Consider the following 21478-nt stretch of genomic DNA (forward strand, 5'->3'; position numbering starts at 1 on the left):
TCCCTGGTGGCACAGTGGTTAAGAATCCACCTGCCAATGCAGGGGACATGGGTTCGAGCCCTGGTCCGGGAAGATCCCACATGCCGCGGAGCAACTAAGCCCGTGCGCCACAACTACTGAGCCCGCGTGCCTAGAGCCCGTGCTCCACAACAAGAGAAGCCACCAAAATGAGAAGCCCATGCGTGCACCATAACGAAGAGTAGCCCCTGCTCGACACAACTAGAAAGCCCGCGCGCAGCAATGAAGACCCAACACAGCCAAAAATAAATTTATGAAAAAGAAAAAGCTGATAACAGCTACCATTTTTGTCCTAGGCAGTTTAATATATTATTTCAGTTTAATTTTCAAAACTATTCCATGAGTTACATTCTAGGTTTTTTTCTTTCCCTTTCACTTGTGAGAAATTAAGCTTGGATAAACTAAGTCATTTGCTCAAAATCACCCAGCTAATGAGCATCAAGACTGCAATTTAGCCACAGACACTTTCTTTTGCCTTCAAGGCCTGCCCACCTAACCTACCCTCAAACACGGCAGTCACTCAAACTCCACCGTTTCCACTGCTCAGATGTGAAAAGAGACTCAAGACAGTAGAAGTCCTCAAAGCCAGAGGACAAGCAGGCTGCTGACCAGGCCTGCTGAGCGCCTGCCGGGCTCTATTCCCAGAGGTTTACTGCTTCATCATGCAATCTAATATGAAAGGAAAATTACAGGGAAGTCTTATCCAAAACACTGTAAGGTGCTGAGGGGGAGATGAGAGCAGCGAACAGGCTGGGGGGGGTGGGCAAACAGGGGACAGGGCCCTCCTCTTGGTAAGCTTGAGCTTTAAGCCTTCTGAACCCAGGGAAATGGTATACAAAACTCAGTGAGCAGGGCTCTTCACCACCCCACGGCAGCTCTGTGTCTGCATGCATCAGTTTGTATAAGAGGTTGACTGAGTGACCGATTTTTCAGGGAAAAGGATCCATCACTTTCACACATTGTTAAAGATATCTGTGGCCCCAAAAGACCTGGGATAAGAACACAGACTCTGCAAGGGCAGGAATTTTGTATCTCCACCAGCCAGCACGGTGTCTGGCACGTAGCAGGAGGCACTCAATGAATATTTGCCGAATGAATGAACAATCTGGAAGATAAACCTTGCTGACCTCCGGGATCAAGGTGGAAACTAAACCTTAGTCCCTTCGAGGACCAGGGGAACCAATCTATGAAGCAAGCAGTGGGCTCAGTCCTTGGCACCCTCAACACCACGTGACACCCCACGCCGTAAACTCTGCCAGTCACACTCTCATCCGGGAAACTGCAATCTTGATAACAAATCAACAACTTGCCTTTTTTTTTGTTTGTTTGTTTGTGGCCACACGCTCGGCTTTTAGGATCTTAGTTCCCCAACCAGGGATCAAACCCAGGCCCCGGCAGTGAAAGCACCAAGGCCTAACCACCAGACTGCCAAGGAATTTCTCAACATGGCTGTTTAAATATTTATTTATTCATTCATTCATGTTTGCTCCAGAAAAAAATGCTCAAAATTACAATGCTTGTTTTCCTGAAGTTTAACCTTCAGTATTTTTGTGAAGATAATGTCCATCACAGGGGGTCAGGTTTAGCTATTCTGTCCCTCAGCAAGGGGGCTTCACTTACACAACACCCTTGAAGTGAGGGTGATATCTGAGACTCACACAGATGCCCTTAATTTTTATTGTGTGTGTGTGTGTGTGTATAGAAATCAGAACTTTTATACTAAGGTAAAACGAGAGCATGAGAATATTGCCTCTACTACAATTCTAGTTTACTCATTTTATTATATTCATCAATACAACCTGACTGACTGAATATTATAAATACACTGTAAGTTATACGAAGATGACTGAACTAAATTATGAAAGAGGTTGGAAACATAATCACCAGAGAAGGCTAATGATAAAAATTTCCCAAGTTCTGATTACTTCACAAAGTTATCAGTGAAATTCCTAAAGATTATAAATTCAAATGCTTTACTCACGCTTTTATATAACTTTAATATCTGCTTATTAGGGTGAAGGGTATCGATTTAAATAATAGTGAAACTATTCTTCACTTAACAGTTTTCTGACTACCTAGGCACTCTTCCAGGCACTAGGGATAGAGTAATGAAACAAACAAAATTGTAGCCTCTTAGAGAGTTTACATGTCAGTCAGAAAAACAAAAAATAAAATATATAAGGAGAAAATAAATCAGACTAAGGGATAAAAGGGGCTTGGGAAATCATGAAGAGGAGCCATTGTAAAATACTTAAGGGTCACTCATTAGACAATGCTTGCAAATTACAAAGTAAAATGCAAGTTGTCTCAGCCAAACACAAGAAATCCTAAACTATTCACTCTAGTAAACTCATTTGCAAGATTCAAGGCATTTTCCTATGCAACTACTTTTGGAGTTGAATAGACGTGAGCCTCAAGTTTCCTTCCATATGAGAATGGAAAAAGAAATCAGAGGTTTATTTACAATAGCTAAATACCATGACATGAACAGCATATATTTTAACTTTTTTTAAATTAAAGATTTATTGTGCTGAGGCGCCCCCTACCTGGCATTACTCAAAATTTTCTGACACCATCTTGTGGTAACTTGAATATTCATGATTTAATTCACAAAAATGTATCTGAAGTCAGCTAATAAGGGGTCAAGAGAGGGAAGGCTGCTCAGAGAGGATCACCACCAGGAATGCCAATTGGGAAGACAGGAAGCAGGTGACCACGTTTTTCTGGACACCTGTACAAACACAGTGTGACAGTGGAAAGGGTTAAGCTATATCAGGATCAAGCCCATCGAAGACTTAATTGCACATCTACTTTGCCCGTGCAGAGTGCTGTATTAGAGGTCATCATATGTATTATCTCATTTTGTCCTCCTCAAAATGAGTAAATCTCTTAACAAGCGTTAAGATAAGGAGTCTCCATGTTAAAAACATAATGGCATAAGTCCTGCACACGAGCAGGGCAACCCTGGGATCTTCCGCTCCCTGCTCCACACTAGTGACTTTCATGGAAGCAAAGTGGACTGATGACCCAAATATCTACCAAAAACCCTTGCCATCCTTGGACCTCACTCAGTGGACCACAAACTGCAGTGTCTAATAATTACTGCACAGGGCTCTGCACATTTGCCATACTTTCTGGGTGACACAAGGGATTTTTCAAGGTATATTTGAGTTCATTCTGAATTTACTTATAATTTTTACATTCTTCACAGAACATAAAAACTAACCCCTTCCCTTTCCCCAAGATATAAATGTGTTGCAAATATCACTGCTTATATTATATGTATGTAACAGTCTAACAAGGGTAAAACGTAGACTCTCCTACACTGTCATATACCTTGCTTTCATTTGTTTTACATATTAAAAGGCAAGAGCCCAAAAATTTCAAAATAATGGGTAAAAAACAAAATATGCATTAAAACAAATACATAGCTATGAAGAGTGAGAGGTCAAGAAATAGAGTCCATCTAACTACAGGAATAACATTCAGAAGATAGGGTATATTTACATTTCTTATTTACAGGGGAAAAATATAATAAGCTTTCATAAAGCCGACTCTTAAGAGAGTAAGGAGTTATTAACATATCAACTTTCCAGGACTTCGGTGGTCCAGTGGTTAAAACTCCAAACTCCCAATGCAGGGGGCCAGGGTTCGATCCCTGGTCAGGGAACTAGATCCCGCATGCATGCCGCAACTAAGACCTGGTGCAGCCAAATAAATAAATAATTTTTTTTTAAAAAAAAGAAAGAAACAACTTTCCAAAAAGCTCAGAAGTCGATGCCTGCCTTTTATAATACTCCCACCAAAAAAGTCAATGACCTCCAAAGGAGCCATTGTTTACCAACTTCCAACTGGCATTATCCAAGAGAACACAAGGAAGCAGTTAAGCTGATATATCTGTATTAGTCCTTCAAAGAAGGCCAAGGAGACCTAAAGTAAGTCTGGTATATTAACATATCAGTTTTATAAGCATTAAGGGAATCTCTGCTACCCGGGCTGTTGCCAAACATGTACGTGCAAAGGGATGGAGCTGCTGAAAAGAGCTATGGCATTTAACTACACAAGGAAATCACTGCGAGCTGTGCCAAATTCCCTTTATGAGCTACATACTATTGTCTATCTTAGAAGAAAAGCAAAGCTGACTTTATACCAAGACCAAATGATTAGTCAAAATGTCAAAGACCAAAGAGTAAACACATTTAAGTCAACAGACATTTTGAATGGCTGTTCATTGGCCTTCGCAATAGGAGGATGAAGTAGAAGAAACAAAGGACAAGGAGGCAAGATGTGCAGACTGTGATGCTGCCATCTGTGAAGCCCGGGTGGTGAACAACCAGATGTTCCTCAAAGGCCCTTCTGGTGGGACAAGTTATGATTCTAAACAAAGGCTAACCAACGTCACTTCACACTCATTCATACCAAAATGTCCCAATAATTGGCAATGACATAATGAAGTTTTTTAAAAAGAATCATTCATACAATTGTGACACCAAGGAAAATCCTTTTCCCTAAACATTAAATGCACAACTATTTACAATAGCCAGGACATGGAAGCAACCTACATGTCCATCTACAGAGGAATGGATAAAGAAGATGTGGCACATATATACAATGGAATATTACTCAGCCATAAAAAGAAAGGAAACTGAGTTATTTGTAGTGAGATGGATGGACCTAGAGTCTGTCATACAGAGTGAAGTAAGTCAGAAAGAGAAAAACAAATACTGTATACTAACACATATATATGGAATCTTAAAAAAAAAAATGATACTGATGAGCATAGTTGCAGGGCAGAAATAAAGACATAGACATAGAGAATGGACTTGAGGACACGGGGGCAGGGAGGGGGAAGCTGGAGTAAAGTGAGAGTAGCATCGACATATATACACTACTGAATGTAAAATAGCTAGCTAGTGGGAAGCAGCAGCATAGCACAGGGAGATCAGCTTGGTGCTTTGCGATGACCTAGAGGGGTGGGATAGGGAGGGTGGGAGGGAGGCTCAAGAGGGAGGGCATATGGGGACATATGTATGCATATGGCTGATTCACTTTGGTGTACAACAGAAACTAACACAGTATTGTGAAACAATTATATTCCAATAAAAATCTATTTTTTAAAAAAAAATGCATACACAAACCCAATGCATTTAAAGTTACAAAGTCTACAAAATAACTAATCAGTACTCTTGGAAAGCACCATGGTCCAGAAAGCACTAAAGAACTGAAGAGGAGACTAAGATACAACAACACATTAAATGTAATGTGGGATCCTGGATTGAATCCTAGACTGAAAAAAAATCGTATTAGTAAACAAGAGCCAAAATTTGAATAATGTTTATAGGACAGCTAACATGGTATCAGTGTTAATTCCCTGATTTTAAAAATCATATAGTGGTTTGAGGAAGTTAAGGACACGAATTTTCTGTCTGTTTTTGCAACATTTTGTAAGTCAAATTATTTCTAAATGAAAAGTTAAGAAATAAACAAAAGTAAAATAAAGACAGTCTGGGAAATAGAATGAGTTTTAGAATCTAAGAGACCTCAGTTGAAGCCCACCTATGGGAGTCTCAGGCAAATTATCTCAGTCAGTCACAGTCTTTTCATCTGTAAAATTAGAAAAACAAAAACAAAACAAAACAAAAAATCTACCTCAAAGAGTTGTTATAGGAATTCAAGGAAATAATTTTATGTGAAGTGTAACACCTGGCACCTTACTGCTTTGCTACTAAAAAATGACTCAATATTTTTGAAAACTTAGTTTCAAGACTTCAGTCTTTATCTTGTAACTTACTGTGGTGTCATATTAAGTATACTATTAGTGTCCATTTGCAATCCAGATATATTTAAATGATTATTCAAAAATTACTAGAAGATATTTCTTATTTTCCTAGACTAGTAAAACCTCACAAGCTTATGCTTTACCATTGCAGAATTTGTAGAAGATACGACAAGGACTCCTTGACACATCCCTACCCACTAGCATTAGGGAAAGCCCACACTGGAGAAGAGAATAGAGAGAATACTTACTTTTAAAAAAGGCAACAAACTCTTAAGTACTCTAAAAGCTCTTAAATATTTATAATTAAAACGTGACTCTTGCCCCATACTTTATGTCTGTGATATGCCCCTGAGAAGGCACTTATCACAAAAATTAATTTATTTTCTTTTGTCCCCTTTGACAGTGAGCTCCTTGAGGCCAGGGCTATGTTTTTTTGTCTTTTTTTTAAACATGTTTTTTTGTTTTATTTATTTATTTATTTATTTTTATTTTTGGCTATGTTGGGTCTTCGTTTCCGTGCGAGAGCCTTCTCCAGTTGTGGCGAGCGGGGGTCACTCTTCATCGCGGTGCACGGGCCTCTCACTGTCGTGGCCTCTTTTGTTGCGGAGCACAGGCTCCAGACGCACAGGCTCAGTAGTTGTGGCTCACAGGCCCAGTTGCTCCGCGGCATGTGGGATCCTCCCAGACCAGGGCTTGAACCCGTGTCCCTCGCACCGGCAGGCAGACTCTCAACCACTGCGCCATCAGGGAAGCCCCAGGGCTATGTTTTATTTAGCTTTTCATCTCCCAGGGGCCAAATGATACACAGACCTATTGTGGATTTCTATTAGGAGACATATAATGAATGTTTAACTATTATACTTTGATAATTAAAATTTTCCTATCTTTCAGGCACTGATTAAGCCACAACCTCTACTAGGTAACTTACTAAGTATGCTTTAATAGTATTTAAATGACATTTTAAAAATAAGTCATAATTCAAATATGCACCTTTATTCATGCTTACTCTCCCCTTAATTACTTCTAGTTAAAAAGATTTCTGCAAAAAAAAAAAAAAAATTCTGCAGACTACTTCTCTCAGCTTTTTATTTTCAAGTTCATGGATTTCATGTCATAAATTATTTCTGTTAGTATTACTATAACGATTTTTAACAAGTACTTTAAAAGTACTTGTTTTAAACAAGTACTAAAGCACCTACTGTGTGGTGATATTAAACTATGTATATTGTATGCAACTGTGTGCATTATCCAACTTACTTTCCCCCAACAACTCCAGAAGATATTATTATTATTAATATTATGCAGATGAGGAAACTGAGGCATAGAAAAATGAACTGACTTGCCCAAACTCACACAGCTAGAAGCACCCCGACACCTGGCTGATGCCAGAGCCCACGCTCTTCCTGTCTGCACCTTCTTCCCGTCGTGCCTAATTTTCTAGTAGAATTGAGGATAGGAAGATAAAAGTGAAGAAAGACTATTATAGTGTGAACAAAAAGATAAATAACCATTATGCTAACCCAGGCCTATCATTTTCAAATCACTTATTTTGGAAATACGGGTCCACTCCAAATATTTCAGGAGCTCTGTAGGGAGAGATGTTCCACACATGTGTCAGATATGCAAGGGAGAAAAAAGAGGATCAGAAATGGAAACATTATTAATTACCCAATCAACTTTCTACTCTAAATGGAAATAGCCATTCATAAATCCCCTTTTTGAGTTTAAGGGTAAACATTCAAACCATTTTGTTCACAACATCAAGCTCCTGGCTAGAATAAATAAAATCTGAGGCCACTGTGTTGAAGCAAAGAAATTATTTTAATCTGTCCGTTTGATTACAGTACCCAAAGTAAGGACATGTTACTGAATCCCACACCGGCTTCGGTCTGAAATTACACAGGGCTAAATCCTGAAGAGAGTATTTCACTCATTCATTCAATAAGGATTTGTTGAGTACCTACTATGTCCAGGATCTCTTTGGATACTTGAGATACATCAGGAACAGATGATAAAATCTCCACCCATGAAGCTTACACTCTATTCACAGTGACTCTTTTACCTACAGCATAACAAGAAAATCAACCTAAACAACTCTATGGTAAGAAAAACTGTCGCTTCTCTGGCCTCATTTAAGAATAAACAAGAAAAATCCAGGCCACATAATGGCCTTTTTTATGACTTTAAATTTCAGGTAGACAAATTTTAGAAAGTCTTTTAGGAAGAAATTTTTAGAAAATCTAGGAATCCAGCTCATGCAAGGCAAGCCCATTAAACAGACCCATGTTAGCTTCCAGAGATGAGTAAGCGTATCAGCTGCTATATCCATCTATTCAACAGTGTGTTCTCTTTGTAGATGGTTTTAAGTAAAAGGAAGGAAACAGCTATAAATGATGAGAACTAGAAAGCTAAGAGTCATTCAAAGAAAGAAACCAAAACACACTGTCAAGACCACTGACACTGTAGTTCATGGAAAGTACAGTTTAGCATCTGATGAATAAACCATTTTGGTTCTCACAGCACTCCTCCATGAAGAGTTCATTGAGAAACATTGCACTCCACGAACAAAGAGTATTGTGGTGTTTGTTTTCAAGGTGCCACTTAGCTTTGAAAGCATGTAGCTAATATTTTGCCTGTGGTATCCAACAGGCAGGTGTAAGAAGAGCAAACATTCCTCAGGTTTTAAAAATAGCAGGATATTATAACTTGGAAGGCAAGCCCTAACATACCAAAAGCCAGAGATCAGTAGACTCTATTTAAAATAGAACTTCCTCAGCGCTGTAGCACTTTCAAACATACCATTGTGCAAAATCAGATTAAATGCTTCCCAGAGATCCTATGATTGTCCCTTCTGCCAAGTGCTTTCCTTTGAATAAAAAAAAAAAAAATACAAAAAGACTAAAAGAAAAATAAAAGTGTATTTTGCCAAAAGGATCATTCTTACTACCTTATGCTTTAAAAGAAACATATGCTTGTCAGACTGTTACACATCTGATCCTCACAACAATCCTGGGAGATTGGTGGGGTACATAGCATATCATTTCACAGATAAGAAATTAAGACAGTAGGGTTGTCTCATAAGGTTGTGCATGTTGCTCACTGCACAAGGTTTTCCAGTCAAGCAGGCCATTGGGCACCTAGAAGAAGGAGCACTTTCTTCTAACTTGCATAAGTAGCCCCATACACCTCCCACTAGCCCCATTTACTGTGAGCTTATGGGTGTAGACCACCTAGATGATGCCTCTTTCTAATTTGCTCAAGGGTACAGTATAGGCTGGTGAAAACTGTTTCCCAAGGCCACCTCAAAACTGCTTTTAATGAAGGAAGCACAATGATTGGAATCCAGGTCTACTGACTTCCAGTTCATGGCTTTAAATAATGCAAGGTGGGGACCTCCCTGGTGGTCCAGTGGTTAAGACTCCTCGCTTCTACTGCAGGGGGCACAGGTTTGATCCCTGGTCAGGGAACTAAGATCCCGCATGCCATGCGGCCAAAAAAAAAAAAAAAAAGAGAGAGAGAGACAAGAAAAAAGAATGCATAATGTAAGGTGAAAATTCTCAGAGCAACTGAATTTATTGACATCCTAGAGACAGTCACATAGCCCCATCCAGGGATCTCTGAAGGACTGCTTTGTGAATAGAAAGAATGGAAGTGTAGTGTCCATAGAGATAACACTGTCCCATCCCTAGACCTTTTCTACAAATGTTCTCCTCCACTTTCCCTAGCCTTACCTTCCAAAATGTCCTCCTCAGTTTTTATGTACAATGTGCCAGGCACTTTGCTAAGTATTGTACAAGAACTCTTCCAGATCCTAACTGAACCCAGCTAGAGAAGCGACCTCAGCTATAACACATGGCACCTAAAAACTGCCCACCTGAGCCCAGTCAACCCGTAGAAATGTGAGAATTAAAAGCTTTCCATCAAAAGCTTACCATTGGTTTAGGCCACTAAATCACTAGGGTGATCTGTTACACAGCAGATAACCCAAACAATGTATTTTCTCACCCTCGCACCTTCAAAGCTATACCCTTAGACGAGACACAACCCGTCGGAGATGAATAAACCCTGAGAGAAGACTGCAGGCAAAAGGAAACTGAGATTGGATAAAGAGCACACAAAGTAGAGTCTACAGCACTGTATTCCCTCAGTGATTATCTGAGTGTCTATTATGTGCAAGGGAGCACAGCCTGGTGATTAGGAGGTGTGAGCTTGGATTCAGATGTGTTGAAATCCTGGCTCTCCCACTTGCTAGCTGTGGGAACTTGGAATCTGAACCTCAGTTTCTCCAGACCATGGAATGGAAGTCAATCATAACTACTTCCTGAAGCTGCTGGGAGGAGTAAAAACGATAACGTATGACAGCACTTCCTCCCCCGCCCCGCTGGCCTAGGAAATTCGTCTCATGTTTCAGCCATCACTTCACAAATGTCACTTTCTCGAAGAAGGCTTCCCTCATGCCACCCTCCGGGACTTCACAACACTGTGAACTTTCCCTGTGTAAATACACATCATCAGCTGGAGTTATGTGTTCACTTGTTAATCATTTATTAATGTCAGTCTCACCCACCAGAGACCATCAGCTCCATGAGAAGAGAGTCTGTCTGTGGTGCCCTACACCCAGCGCAGAGCCTGGCACACAAAGTGTCTCTAAACACCTGCTGAATGAAAGAAAAGCATTTAGCCCAGAAGCTTGACACATGCCAAGTACTCTCTAAATGAGAGCTTGGCACTGTGATACGTGCTTCTTCAGGAGTGAGACCTACCCGGAGGAAGCTTAGAGTCTAATGAGGGAAAAGACATGCAGTAGTAACTACCCAACACTGTAGAAGACGGTCACTGAGGCCCAAAGTGTCCCTCCAGCTCTGACAAGGCAGAGATTGCCTCTTGATGAGGAAAACCCAGAAAGGCTTTCCAAAGGGGCAGTGGCATCGGAGAATCCACACTCCAAAGTGCCAGTCCTAAAACAAAAATGGGGTGTTGGCTTTTTCTCTTTAGGGCCCAGAAGCCTGGCCTAAGGCAAAGTCTACAGCACATCTGTAATTCATTTATTCATTCATTTATTCATTCATCATTCATCAGATTTGTACTGAGCACCTAGTAGGTACCAGGTACTACATACAGGAGATAATTAACAATATTAACCCGCTGACATTCCTCCCCCAAAAAAGGCCTCCATGGCACCATCATGTTAACCAGGGTCCTACTCACTCCTTTGTGACCTGGGCCCCCAACTGCATCCTCTAATGGAGGTCAGGTCTTATCACTTAAAAAAATCCATCTCCAGGCTTCCAGGTGGCACACTGGGAGCACTGCCAGTGGCAGCTGTCCAAGGCAAATTACAATTCTTGCAAATCTTCCTCAAGATTGTGAAAGCTGAAAGAAGATCTGATACAACACTCATCTGTGGACAAAGAATGTCACCTGCCATTTCAGTAAACAAGCGATGTTGTGGCCATAGGTCCTTCAGCCTCTGCAGCCATCCCCAGCGGTGCACCCTGAGGGGATTCAGGACAGAGAAAAACAGGATACAGGTCCTAGATAGTTAAGGCACTTATCAAAGGAATTTCAATGAGCCCAGACTCTTGCATTGTTCCATACACAGAAAAAAGCTAATTTCATTAACTTGAGATGTCCCATTTTCTTTAATTAGCAGTAATCTTTGGATGGTCAACTATCCTTTTTTCTGTTTGAACTCCTATATATCCTGGTTCCTCCCTTACCTCCTCAGACCAGCCCCAAGGAGCTATCTCAGAGGCTGTGTCCAGGCTTAAGTCCTCAGCAAGTCTGCCCAATAGAACATAATTCTCAACTTTCAGGTTGTGCATTTTTTTACGTGGACACATCTTAGATGCAGAAACTGAAGCCTAGAGAGAAAACGACCCTTGACCAAGGTCATCAAGTGAACTAACTAAAGGCAGAGCCAGACTAGAAAGAAATTTCCCATTCTACCATTGCGAGCCACAGTCCCAGGAGCAGCCCTTGAGATAAAGAGGGCCACTGAATATTGAGGCTAGGGTGTACAGTTATAGTAGCACAAACAACAACAATATATTTTAAAGAACTCAGCAAGCATCAGTCACTGTGATAAGCACTTTACGGGAATTATTTCACTTGAATCCTCACAACTCCTGAGTTGGTACTATTATTTTTCCCATTTTACATATTATAAAACTAAGGCATGGAGACTGCCCAAAGTCCCAAGCTGTTAATAAAAGAGAAAGTGGCGAGGTGGTAGATGACGGCTTCAACAGCCTCCACTAGCTTTGAAGGAGTCAATGATGTACCAGAGAGATCGACAAGCCCTGTGCAAGCTCACCGGGGCTCCAGAACTTGGGTTCCCCGCGACTCTCCCTCCAGCTGGGTCAGGGTGTGAACGTGATGCCGCGCACGGAGACTTTCCCTCGTCCTGGTGGGGGAGCTCTCAAGGAAATCCACCCCCGCCCTCGGCCAGCACATCCCAGAGGCGAAACCCGCAGTTGGAAGGGGAGACCGACCGTGGGTGTGGACCTCCGAGGGCAGAGGGGTGCAGAGTGGAGGAGAGGGGAGCTGCGGGCGCCCGCTGCCCGGAGCGCAGACCGCTGGGCCACCGGGGCAGCGCGGGAGAATGCGAGCCCCGGCCGAGACGGAGCGGGGCGAATACCTTTCGGAGGAAGCTGGCGACCACCTGCTCGAAGGGGTACTTGAACACCTCGTGCACGTCCACGGTGACCCCCATTCCGGCGCGCCGAGCACGCCTCCGCGAGCACACTGCTGCTGGAGCTCTGTGTGTGCCAGGCCGCAGGCGTCCACACCAGGGTAGCCGAAGGGGCGTGGGGGGGTTTTTTCTCCTCCTTTTTCAAACTTTCGAAACTTTATTGTCCACTCGGAGAACCAGACAGTCGGTCATGCCCCCGCCCCCTTCCGCCAGCGTCCCGTCGGGCGGCGGGCGCGGGAGGTGCCGGGGCCCCTGGCGGGGTCGGCTGGAAGCGCCTGGAGCGGCCCGGCCCCGGCCCCGCCCCTCCCCGCGCCGGTCACGCCTCGTCCGGGCCGCGCCACGCCCCCGACCACGCCTATGGGCCCAAGTATCCGCCCAGGAGCCGCGGCACAGTTCCTTAGAGGCTTGGACCTTGCAACTGGGGCTTTTGTTATCACCTCTCCTGGAGCCTTAAGCCGCTACTGGCAGCGCTAAAAAAAAAGTAATAATAAATACATAAACTACCCTCCTTCCAAGTTTAGGGATTGTAATATAACCCTCCTCGTGTTGCCGAGTCCGGTGTGACAAAGGCCAACAACTGCATTACCCACACGACCCGGGCAGCTGCCTCTGAGGCTTTAGGTTGTGTCTCAAGTACTTAAAAATTGCCCGTATCTGCATCTGACTCCGTAAGGAAATCCTACGCTCCTGAAAGTTAAACACCATGGAGCAAGGAAACAAGGGATACAACAAGAATTTTGAGTGTTCTTCACTCGACTGTACAGATTTTACAAGAGCAGGCAAGTGAATCCATTAATCCAATAACTTATCCAACATGTTACTTCCTGAGCACCTACTATGCGCCAAGCACTGTGGTAGGCACTGGATTCCGCAGTAAGGAAAGCACAGTCCCTGCTGTCAGATGATTTAACACCCAATAAACAAAATAGAGAAAGAAGCAGGATAATAGGTCAAAGTTACAGGTGGCATGATTTTAGCTCGGATAAATAAGGGAGGTCTCTGAGGTGGTGACTTTTACACTTATAATTTTATAATCTCGCTTACACAGTCATACTGGACTGGCAAAACCCTAGCCTTGGATAAATCCAGCTCTCCACTTACTTACTGCCTCACCCAAGCCACTGAAAGGGCCTGGAGGAAACTATACACCCAGGCCTCTGTTTAGATTCATAACCACCAAACTCAAGGGGCCTTTTTAATGGTGCTTAGACAAAAACACTGCAATTCTCTAACCTACTTACTGTCCCAGGCTCCTCTCTCTTCAAACCTCCAACACCTCCCCCCCCAGCCTTATTCTCAGGTGATTACCTTGCTTCCTTTTTCCCTTAGTAAAGAGGAAACATCTCTCTACCACATCTATCTACCCACCGGTCCAAATGGCCTGCCTTCTCCCCTGTTCTTGTGGACAAACTGTTGCCACTTAGTTGAGGGCCAATCTCTCCACTTGTCCACCAAATCCGGGCATGGGCTGCAGATGGTTAACAAACAGCTCTCCTTTAAAAAACAAACCGAAACAAGGCCCTGATGTCTAATGGCTGCAATTTTTGTGATGTAAATACTCCCACCACGGCCAATTTGAAATGACCAGCATGGTGTCATTTCCACCACCCACTCACGATAGACATAACTGCAAGAACACAGACCATGGTAAAGGTAGTAATGAAGTTAGGAAGGGAAGATTTTTGAATATCTATTACCATTTAAAATATAGTTTATTTAATAGTAAATTTATATAATTTAATATTTAATTACAGTTGTGTTTAACAACCAGCTGATGAGGGTCAGAACACAGTAGCCCAAAACTTGCACCTTAGCATATAGGATATTTTAAGCTGAAGGAGTCTGAGAAAACAGCAGAAGCAGGAAGATCTCGCTGGCTGTCCCCCGCCCTTCTCCCCTGAAGCAGGTCATAAGACCTTCTTCTAACAGGTGCCCCTCTATACCCGGAGGAAAGAAGCATCTTTATCTCCAGGATGAAGGGTCACCAGGAAGAATCCAAACAAACAGGCCTTGCCAAGTTTCCCCCAGTTTACTACACTTACCTCGTACCCTTTGCCCTATCATATTTCTCCACAACTGCCCACTCTTCATCAAACCTAGAATAAAAACACTTAGGTTTAACCATTTCTTCAGGTCTTCATTTCCTGATGAAGGCTCCCATGTCAGTTATAAAATTTACAGTAAGTAGATGTGTATGCTTTTCTCCTGTTAATCTGTCTTTGTCAGTTTAATTTTCACATCCAGCCAGGGACCCTAAGAGGGTCAAGGAAAACTTTTTCCTCCCCTACACAGCTCTACCACATCCCTAAAAGTTCTTTGTCCTCTTTCTGGTTCAAGGACATCTCAAGCCATATCTACTCCCTCTTTTTTGCATCATCAGTTTTGCCTCTATTGGATCATTACAACCAGCATACAAGTACACTGTGATTTCTTCCATCTTAAAAAAAAAAAAAATCTAGGGGCTTCCCTGGTGGCGCAGTGGTTGAGAATCTGCCTGCCAATGCAGGGGACACGGGTTCGAGCCCTGGTCTGGGAGGATCCCACATGCCGCGGAGCAACTAGGCCCGTGAGCCATAATTACTGAGCCTGAGCGTCTGGAGCCTGTGCTCTGCAAGAAGAGAGGCCGTGATAGTGAGAGGCCCGCGCACCGCGATGAAGAGTGGCCCCCGCTTGCCACAACTAGAGAAAGCCCTCGCACAGAAACGAAGACCCAACACAACCAAAAAATTAATTAATTCATTAATTAATATATTTTTAAAAAAATCAACTCTTAACCCCATATCTTCTTCCAGCTCTATTTCAACTCTCTGCTCCATTTTTTTCCTATAATCTCTTGAACCCATTCCAGCCAGTTCAGGCCCCTGGCACTCCACTGAACTTACTGCTGTCAAGGTCACCAAGGACCAAATTGCTAAACCCACTAGTTAATTCTTAATCCCCACCTTACTAAACCTATGGGCTGCATCACCTTGAAATACTGCATGAGAAGTGGGGTGGAGAGTTAGGCACCAAAGCCATTACATGTTGAATGTATGTATAAAGCAACTCTACTATATCACCAACCCATCTTTACGGGGAAAAAAACAAACACCAATGTCCCTGGGGAATTACACAGGCCTACAAAGGAGAGATAATTTACTTGTGGAGTTGATGGTGTCTCTAATCTGCCTCTGCAACCAGACAGCATCTGGAGACTGGGTGTGAAAGAGAGGCTCCTACCAGACTGGACCCTGTGCCCACGCTCCACCTGGACCAATGATTTCTTCCAGAATGTATCCTTGGACAGCTGCTCACCCACTCCTGATTAACCAGCCACAAAAGGCCAAGGTTGTGTCCTGAAAGATTAAAGGACCCAGCACCTGCTGGCTCTACTTGGGCTGGCTGGCCAAATGCCTTGTGTAAGAACAAACGCTACCTGCCCATTCCAAGGATATCAGAGCACTCTGAAGGTGAAAAGGGGTGCCAGGCTTGACAAGGGAGGCCACCTCCAAGCAGTCTTGTGGCTCAGAATCACAGCCAGTTTGCACAGCTTACCTGCTGTGTCGCAAGGAAGAGAAAAGGGCTGTGAAACAAATTTCCTTTGCTTTGAAACTGAGTGGCTTAACCAGTCAGGGACTCGAGTTTGGAAATTTGCTGGCCAACCTCACAAGTTCATGACCTTATTTGGCCTTTAAGATACCAGACTCTGGGCTTCCCTGGTGGCGCAGTGGTTGAGAATCTGCCTGCCAATGCAGGGGACACGGGTTCGAGCCCTGGTCTGGGAGGATCCCACATGACGCGGAGCAACTAGGCCCATGAGCCACAACTACTGAGCCTGCGCGTCTGGAGCCTATGCTCCACAACAAGAGAGGCCACGATAGTGAGAGGCCCGTGCACCGTGATGAAGAGTGGCCCCCACTCGCCGCAACTAGAGAAAGCCCTCGCACAGAAACGAAGACCCAACACAGCCAAAAATAAATAAATAAATAAATAAATAAATAAATAAATAAATAAATAAGTAAGTAAGTAAGTAAGTAAGTAAGTAAAATTAAAAAAAAAAAAAGATACCAGACTCATCTTTGTATCTTCAAGGCAAGGCCCAGTAGAAGAACATCCAATACATTTGGATGGAATGAATGGATGATTGGCCCTTTATAAATATTCTGAGGTTTAAGTGGATGGAGAGCTTCAGCCCTGACCTACTCTCCTTGCCCTCTCGCCTCTGTGCTGTTCTCACCCTCTTCATGCTGACCGTCTCTCTCTCACTGATCTTTTTATCCAGTCTTGTAATTGTCTGTTTATGTGAATTCTCCATTGAACTGTGAGGTTGTCCAGACTGGAAAGAACTGTGTCGTATTCACTCTTCCCTATTCAGTGCTGAGTAGGAAAAACCTCAGTCCGCCTCTTGTGTTTCTTTTATTCTCACATTACTACCACACTCACAACAGTTCTGACGCTAGATGCGTAGGGGTTTCCCTCACATCAGGCAATTCTGTGACACCAGCTGGGTATCCTCCAATTTAAGTCAATTCTGACACGATCTATCTGGAGATAGCTTCAGACCCCACAGGTTAAGGGCTCATTCCCACAATACTGCCCCTCCCTCCAGATGTCAAGCCCAAGTCAAGGTGATTACCTGATGGGCTATAAATCAGAGGTTCCCACGGTTCAATTAATTTGCTAGAGCAGCTCACAGAACTCAGGGAAACAGTTTACTTACTGTGTACCGGTTTATTATAAAAGGATATGACAAAGGTTAGAGATGAACATCCAGATGGAAGAGTTGCACAGGACTAGGTGGGAAGGAGCATCGAGCTTCCATGCCCTCTCTGGCCATCCCACTCCCCCAGCACCTCCACATGTTCAGCAACCTGGAAGCTCTCCAAGCCCCATACTTTGGGGCTTTTATACTTTTATGAAGGCTTCATCACACATAGGCAGGATCAATCGTTAACTCCACTTCCAGCCCATTTCCCGTTTCTGGAGCATGGGGGATGCGGCTGAAAATTCCAAGTTTCTAATCCTGGTTTGGTCTTTCTGGTGATCAGCCCCCATCCAGCAGCCTACCCAGAGTTGCCTCATTAGAACAAAAGGCACTCCTATCACCCAGAAATTTCCAGGGGATTTAGGAGCTTGGTGTCAGGAACAGAGTCAAAGACCAAATATTAGAACAAAATATGCTCCTAGTGCTTTTATCACTTAGGATATGACAAGGGTTTTAGGAGTTCTGTGCCAGGAGGAGTTTAAGAGGTGGGAGAGGGGAGTGTAGGGGGGAGGGGGGCAGAGACCAATATATGTTTTTTCTATTATTCTACAAGTGCCTAGCACATAGTATATATTGAATAAATTCATGAATGTACTTAACATAGCATATGACCTTGAGCGAGTTCCTTCCTGCCCCTGCACCTCAGTTTCACCATCAACAAAATGACCACATGGGCCAATTTTATCTCTAAATTCCCTTTTAGCTCCCTGAGATTTCAGATATGGACTAGAGACTCAGGGCAGGCAACATGGATACAAGGGCACAAAGCAGAAATCTGCAGGGAAAACAAGGCAAAATCTCAGAACAAGTTCACAATGTCAGGGTAAGTTAGACCCATGGCATCATTGAACCAGACTTCTCTTCCCCCAATTAAGGATGACACTGACCAGACAAAGCGTATGGTCAGGCCACTCAGGATAGCCGTTCTCTTGCTCTCTGTACATCCCCTGCTTTAACTACACCTCCTCACATGACTGACCTTCCCTCTAAATCATAGAGCCTAATTGGTAAATGCCTACATACTTGCCCCTAGCCCCAACTAGTGATTGTTCTAATCTTTAGATCAGAACTACCTCCACTATGTTAATTTATCAAAGGGGCGTGCCCCTCTGCTGGTTTCCCTGGTAACCTGACGTCAATTCCCTCTGCAACTGGTGACACGTACACATTCCTCCCCAGGCAAAGACTTCTGCCATGCCCTGCCCTCCATCTGCAGACAGTGGGGTGACGGTGGGGTGTAGCTCCAGGACCTTGCTTTAGACGTGTAAGCTCTCCCATCTATTAAACCAGTGATGTCTCTGTCCCTGACTCTGGGCTCTTTCTTCAGTCTTAAGGCTGGGCAAGGCTTGCAGGCCTGAGGGGTGCAGCTCAATACAAAGGAAGTTCAAGAATTTTAATCAGGCAGAGAAGAAACGTTCCAGGGCAAGGAGCCAGCTGGTCATCATACCATCCACGTGTTACAGGGAACCTAGAAGGTATTCAATTTCCAACGCAGAGCAAAACAAATATGTAAAATATCTGGTATTACACAAGTATGTGTGCTAAGGAGAAAAAGTGGAGAAGAAGGATGATAAATGGGGGCAGGGCAGAAGGGAAGACTTCCCAGACAAAGTGACATTTAAGTAGAAGATTTGAAAGAAGAGAGGGAGCGAGTCATGCTCATATTTGAAGGATGATCATTGCAGGCAGAGGGAGTAGCAAGTTCAAAGGCCCTGAGACAGCGTTCCTTTGCCTGGTGTATTTGAGAACTGAGGCCATTGTGGCTGGAGCAGAGTCCTGGGAGAAAAGGTCAAAAAAGTAATAAGGATGTAGGTCACATAGTGTCTTCTAAGCCATTGGTGAAGATTTTGGCTTTATCTCTGTGTGAAATGGGAAGTTACTGAAAACTTTGAGCTGGGGAGGGACATGATAGGAACTATTGCTATCATGAAAATCCTGGTGGGTAAATTTTTACCAGCATGTTTCATTGCTTTTTTAGAACAGAGTCCTTGAAGGGTAGTTACAGGGTAAAAAGATAGGACTTTTTTTTGAGGACCATTTTAACCCTGTCAACACCTTGATCTTAGATTTCTAGCCACCAGAACTGTAAGGAAATAAATTTCTTTCTTTTTTTTTCTCGGCCATGCCACGCAGCCTGTGGGATCTTAGTTCCCTGACCAGGGATTGAAACCGGGCCCTCGGCAGTGAGAGCACAGAGTCCTAACCACTGGACCTCCAGGGAATTCTCAGGAAATAAATTTACATTGTCTGAGCCACCCAGTCTGTGGTGCTTTGTTATGGCAACCCCAACAAACTAACACATCATCTTAACTTGCTCATCTGTTAAAATTCTCTTTCCAAATAAGGTCACATTCACAGGTACTGAGCATTAGGACTTCAATACCTTTTAGAGGACAAAGGTATCAACCCACAACACCAGACACAAACGAGCAGAGATCAAAGATGAAAAGAGAGTCTGGTGGAACCGGATTTCCAGGTCTAGTCCCTGAATCCCATGAATTGCCCTGTTTCCTGCAGCTCCTTGGGTTTTCTGAGTTTCTCCAGAATCCTTCTAGTAAATCGCCTTTTCTGCTTAACTTAATTTGAGTTGAGTTTTCTAACACTTTCAACTGAGACTCCTGCCTAATACAATGTGGGAGAAAAATTTAGCTGTTATGAGTTCATATGCCAGGAAAAAAAGAAAAGAGAAAAGAACCCCTTATTGCCTGCCAGGCCTTATTCCATCTGCAAATCAACCCAACTCTTGATACCTTTGAAAGTTGAGCTGCCTTTCACATTTATATTTTCAACTCTGTCTTTTTACTTTTTCCATCTTGATTGTTTAGAAATCCAATGAGAATTTTATTCATTTTGTTTGGTAAAACTGCATCCTTTAAGGTCAATTTACCTCATGATGTTCATACAAAAGGGGAATTTTTCTTTGTAATAGCAGTAGCAATTAATGGCATGAATTTTAAAAGAATCTAAGATATTTCCTGTCTGAGAAGACCAATTTGAAAAGACTGATCTCACACCAGACTGAAAACCAGAAATTACGGAAGGGCAGTTGTGTTCATAATACAGGCAACAATAATAATAAAACAAAAGGCACACAGAGAGAATTTCAAAAGAAGTATAACTTAGAAAGCTAAGGGGTAACATATTCAGCCTCAATGAGAATAAGTTTACCAAGTCTTTTCCCTCCCCACCTATTTTTCTAGGGCAAGAAGGGGTGAGCAGTAAGGCACTGGAGCGCTGGAATTGTTGGAGGGGAAAGAGGCAACCATGAAGAGCCCCAGGGCAAAGGAAGAGTGAGTTTAGGGACAAATAACAAACTTAAGACAACTTAACTTTGCCTAGAGTTAGTTATTACTTTTCTCAAAGGACTATCTGATTGATGAGATCAGGCAGAAATGTGAATGTCATCAGTCAATGACGTACAGGAGGATTGGGGGTGCTTTGGGAGATACAACTACAGGTAGTGAAGAATGCAGGATTGGGCAAAGAGATAATCTGCCCCAAAATATGGTTCCAACTGAGTCTCAGCCAACCGTATAGGAGCAGAAGCTCTGGTTCTGGGAGAGCCCCACTGAGGCGAAGGGCTAAGGGAGGCAATTCCCTTGCAGTGCAGGACAATTCCCAGTGAGGAGCGCGGCTTTGAGTTGGGGGTTGGAGGAAGCATAGGTCCTGAAGAGGGGATCTGGGTAGAGTACCACATCCATTATCATTCCTACCTACAGTTTACAGATGAATAAACTGAAGCTTGCAGAGGTTGACTTATCCGAAGGGAGTAGAATCCAGTCTCCCAAAATTTTTCTCTGCAGAAGTGTAAACTAATAGATACAAAATCACTGGAAGAAAACTGGAATGATTTGAAGGCAGAACACAAAAGAGCGTTTAGAGCAAAGGCATGCATACTTCTGAAGAAAGAATAAGCCAATCAAAAGAGGTACTGGTGACTTATGAAAGCATGAGAAAATAAAATTCGAGGTAAACATAAATATTAGAGAAATTACCCCTAGAAATAGACGATTCATGCAAGGACTCTGAATAATTCTTTCCTCGTTGGAAAAAAAAAATTCTTTTCCTAGAACGGTCACATCAAGATTAACTTAAGCCATCAAGCAACTGCCTTTGTTTGCTCACCAAGAAGGCTGATCTTACCAGTAAGAGCATATTTAATTAATGTGGTAGTGATGTCTCAGAATAAAGTGGCTCCTGACTTTGCTTTTAGCTCCCCAAAAGCTTAAATGACTTATTGTAG

At 43.1% G+C, this 21478-nt stretch overlaps 1 protein-coding gene across 6 annotated transcripts in view; it reads right to left on the reverse strand.

Moving 5' to 3' along the window:
- The window catches only part of PRELID2 (PRELI domain containing 2), a 598497-nt gene extending 585713 nt beyond the window's left edge, over positions 1 to 12784 (reverse strand). For 3 of the 6 annotated variants that reach the window (XR_009502406.1, XM_059917386.1, XM_059917385.1), the window contains exons 1-2: positions 12438 to 12784; positions 7151 to 7234 (exon numbers count right to left, since the gene is read on the reverse strand). Coding sequence is in view for 4 of the 6 variants with exons in the window: in XM_059917386.1 (XP_059773369.1) it covers positions 7151 to 7234; positions 12438 to 12512 (159 nt within the window). In the remaining 2 variants the exon portion in view is untranslated. Of the gene's footprint in view, positions 1 to 7150; positions 7235 to 7761; positions 7823 to 12437 lie in introns of those variants that run through there. The other 3 variants (XM_059917388.1, XM_059917387.1, XM_059917389.1) reach the window with 2 other exon arrangements.
- Between the last annotated feature and the right edge of the window lie 8694 nt (positions 12785 to 21478).

This window comes from Balaenoptera ricei, chromosome 3, assembly GCF_028023285.1.
Source record: "Balaenoptera ricei isolate mBalRic1 chromosome 3, mBalRic1.hap2, whole genome shotgun sequence".
NCBI lineage: Eukaryota > Metazoa > Chordata > Mammalia > Artiodactyla > Balaenopteridae > Balaenoptera > Balaenoptera ricei.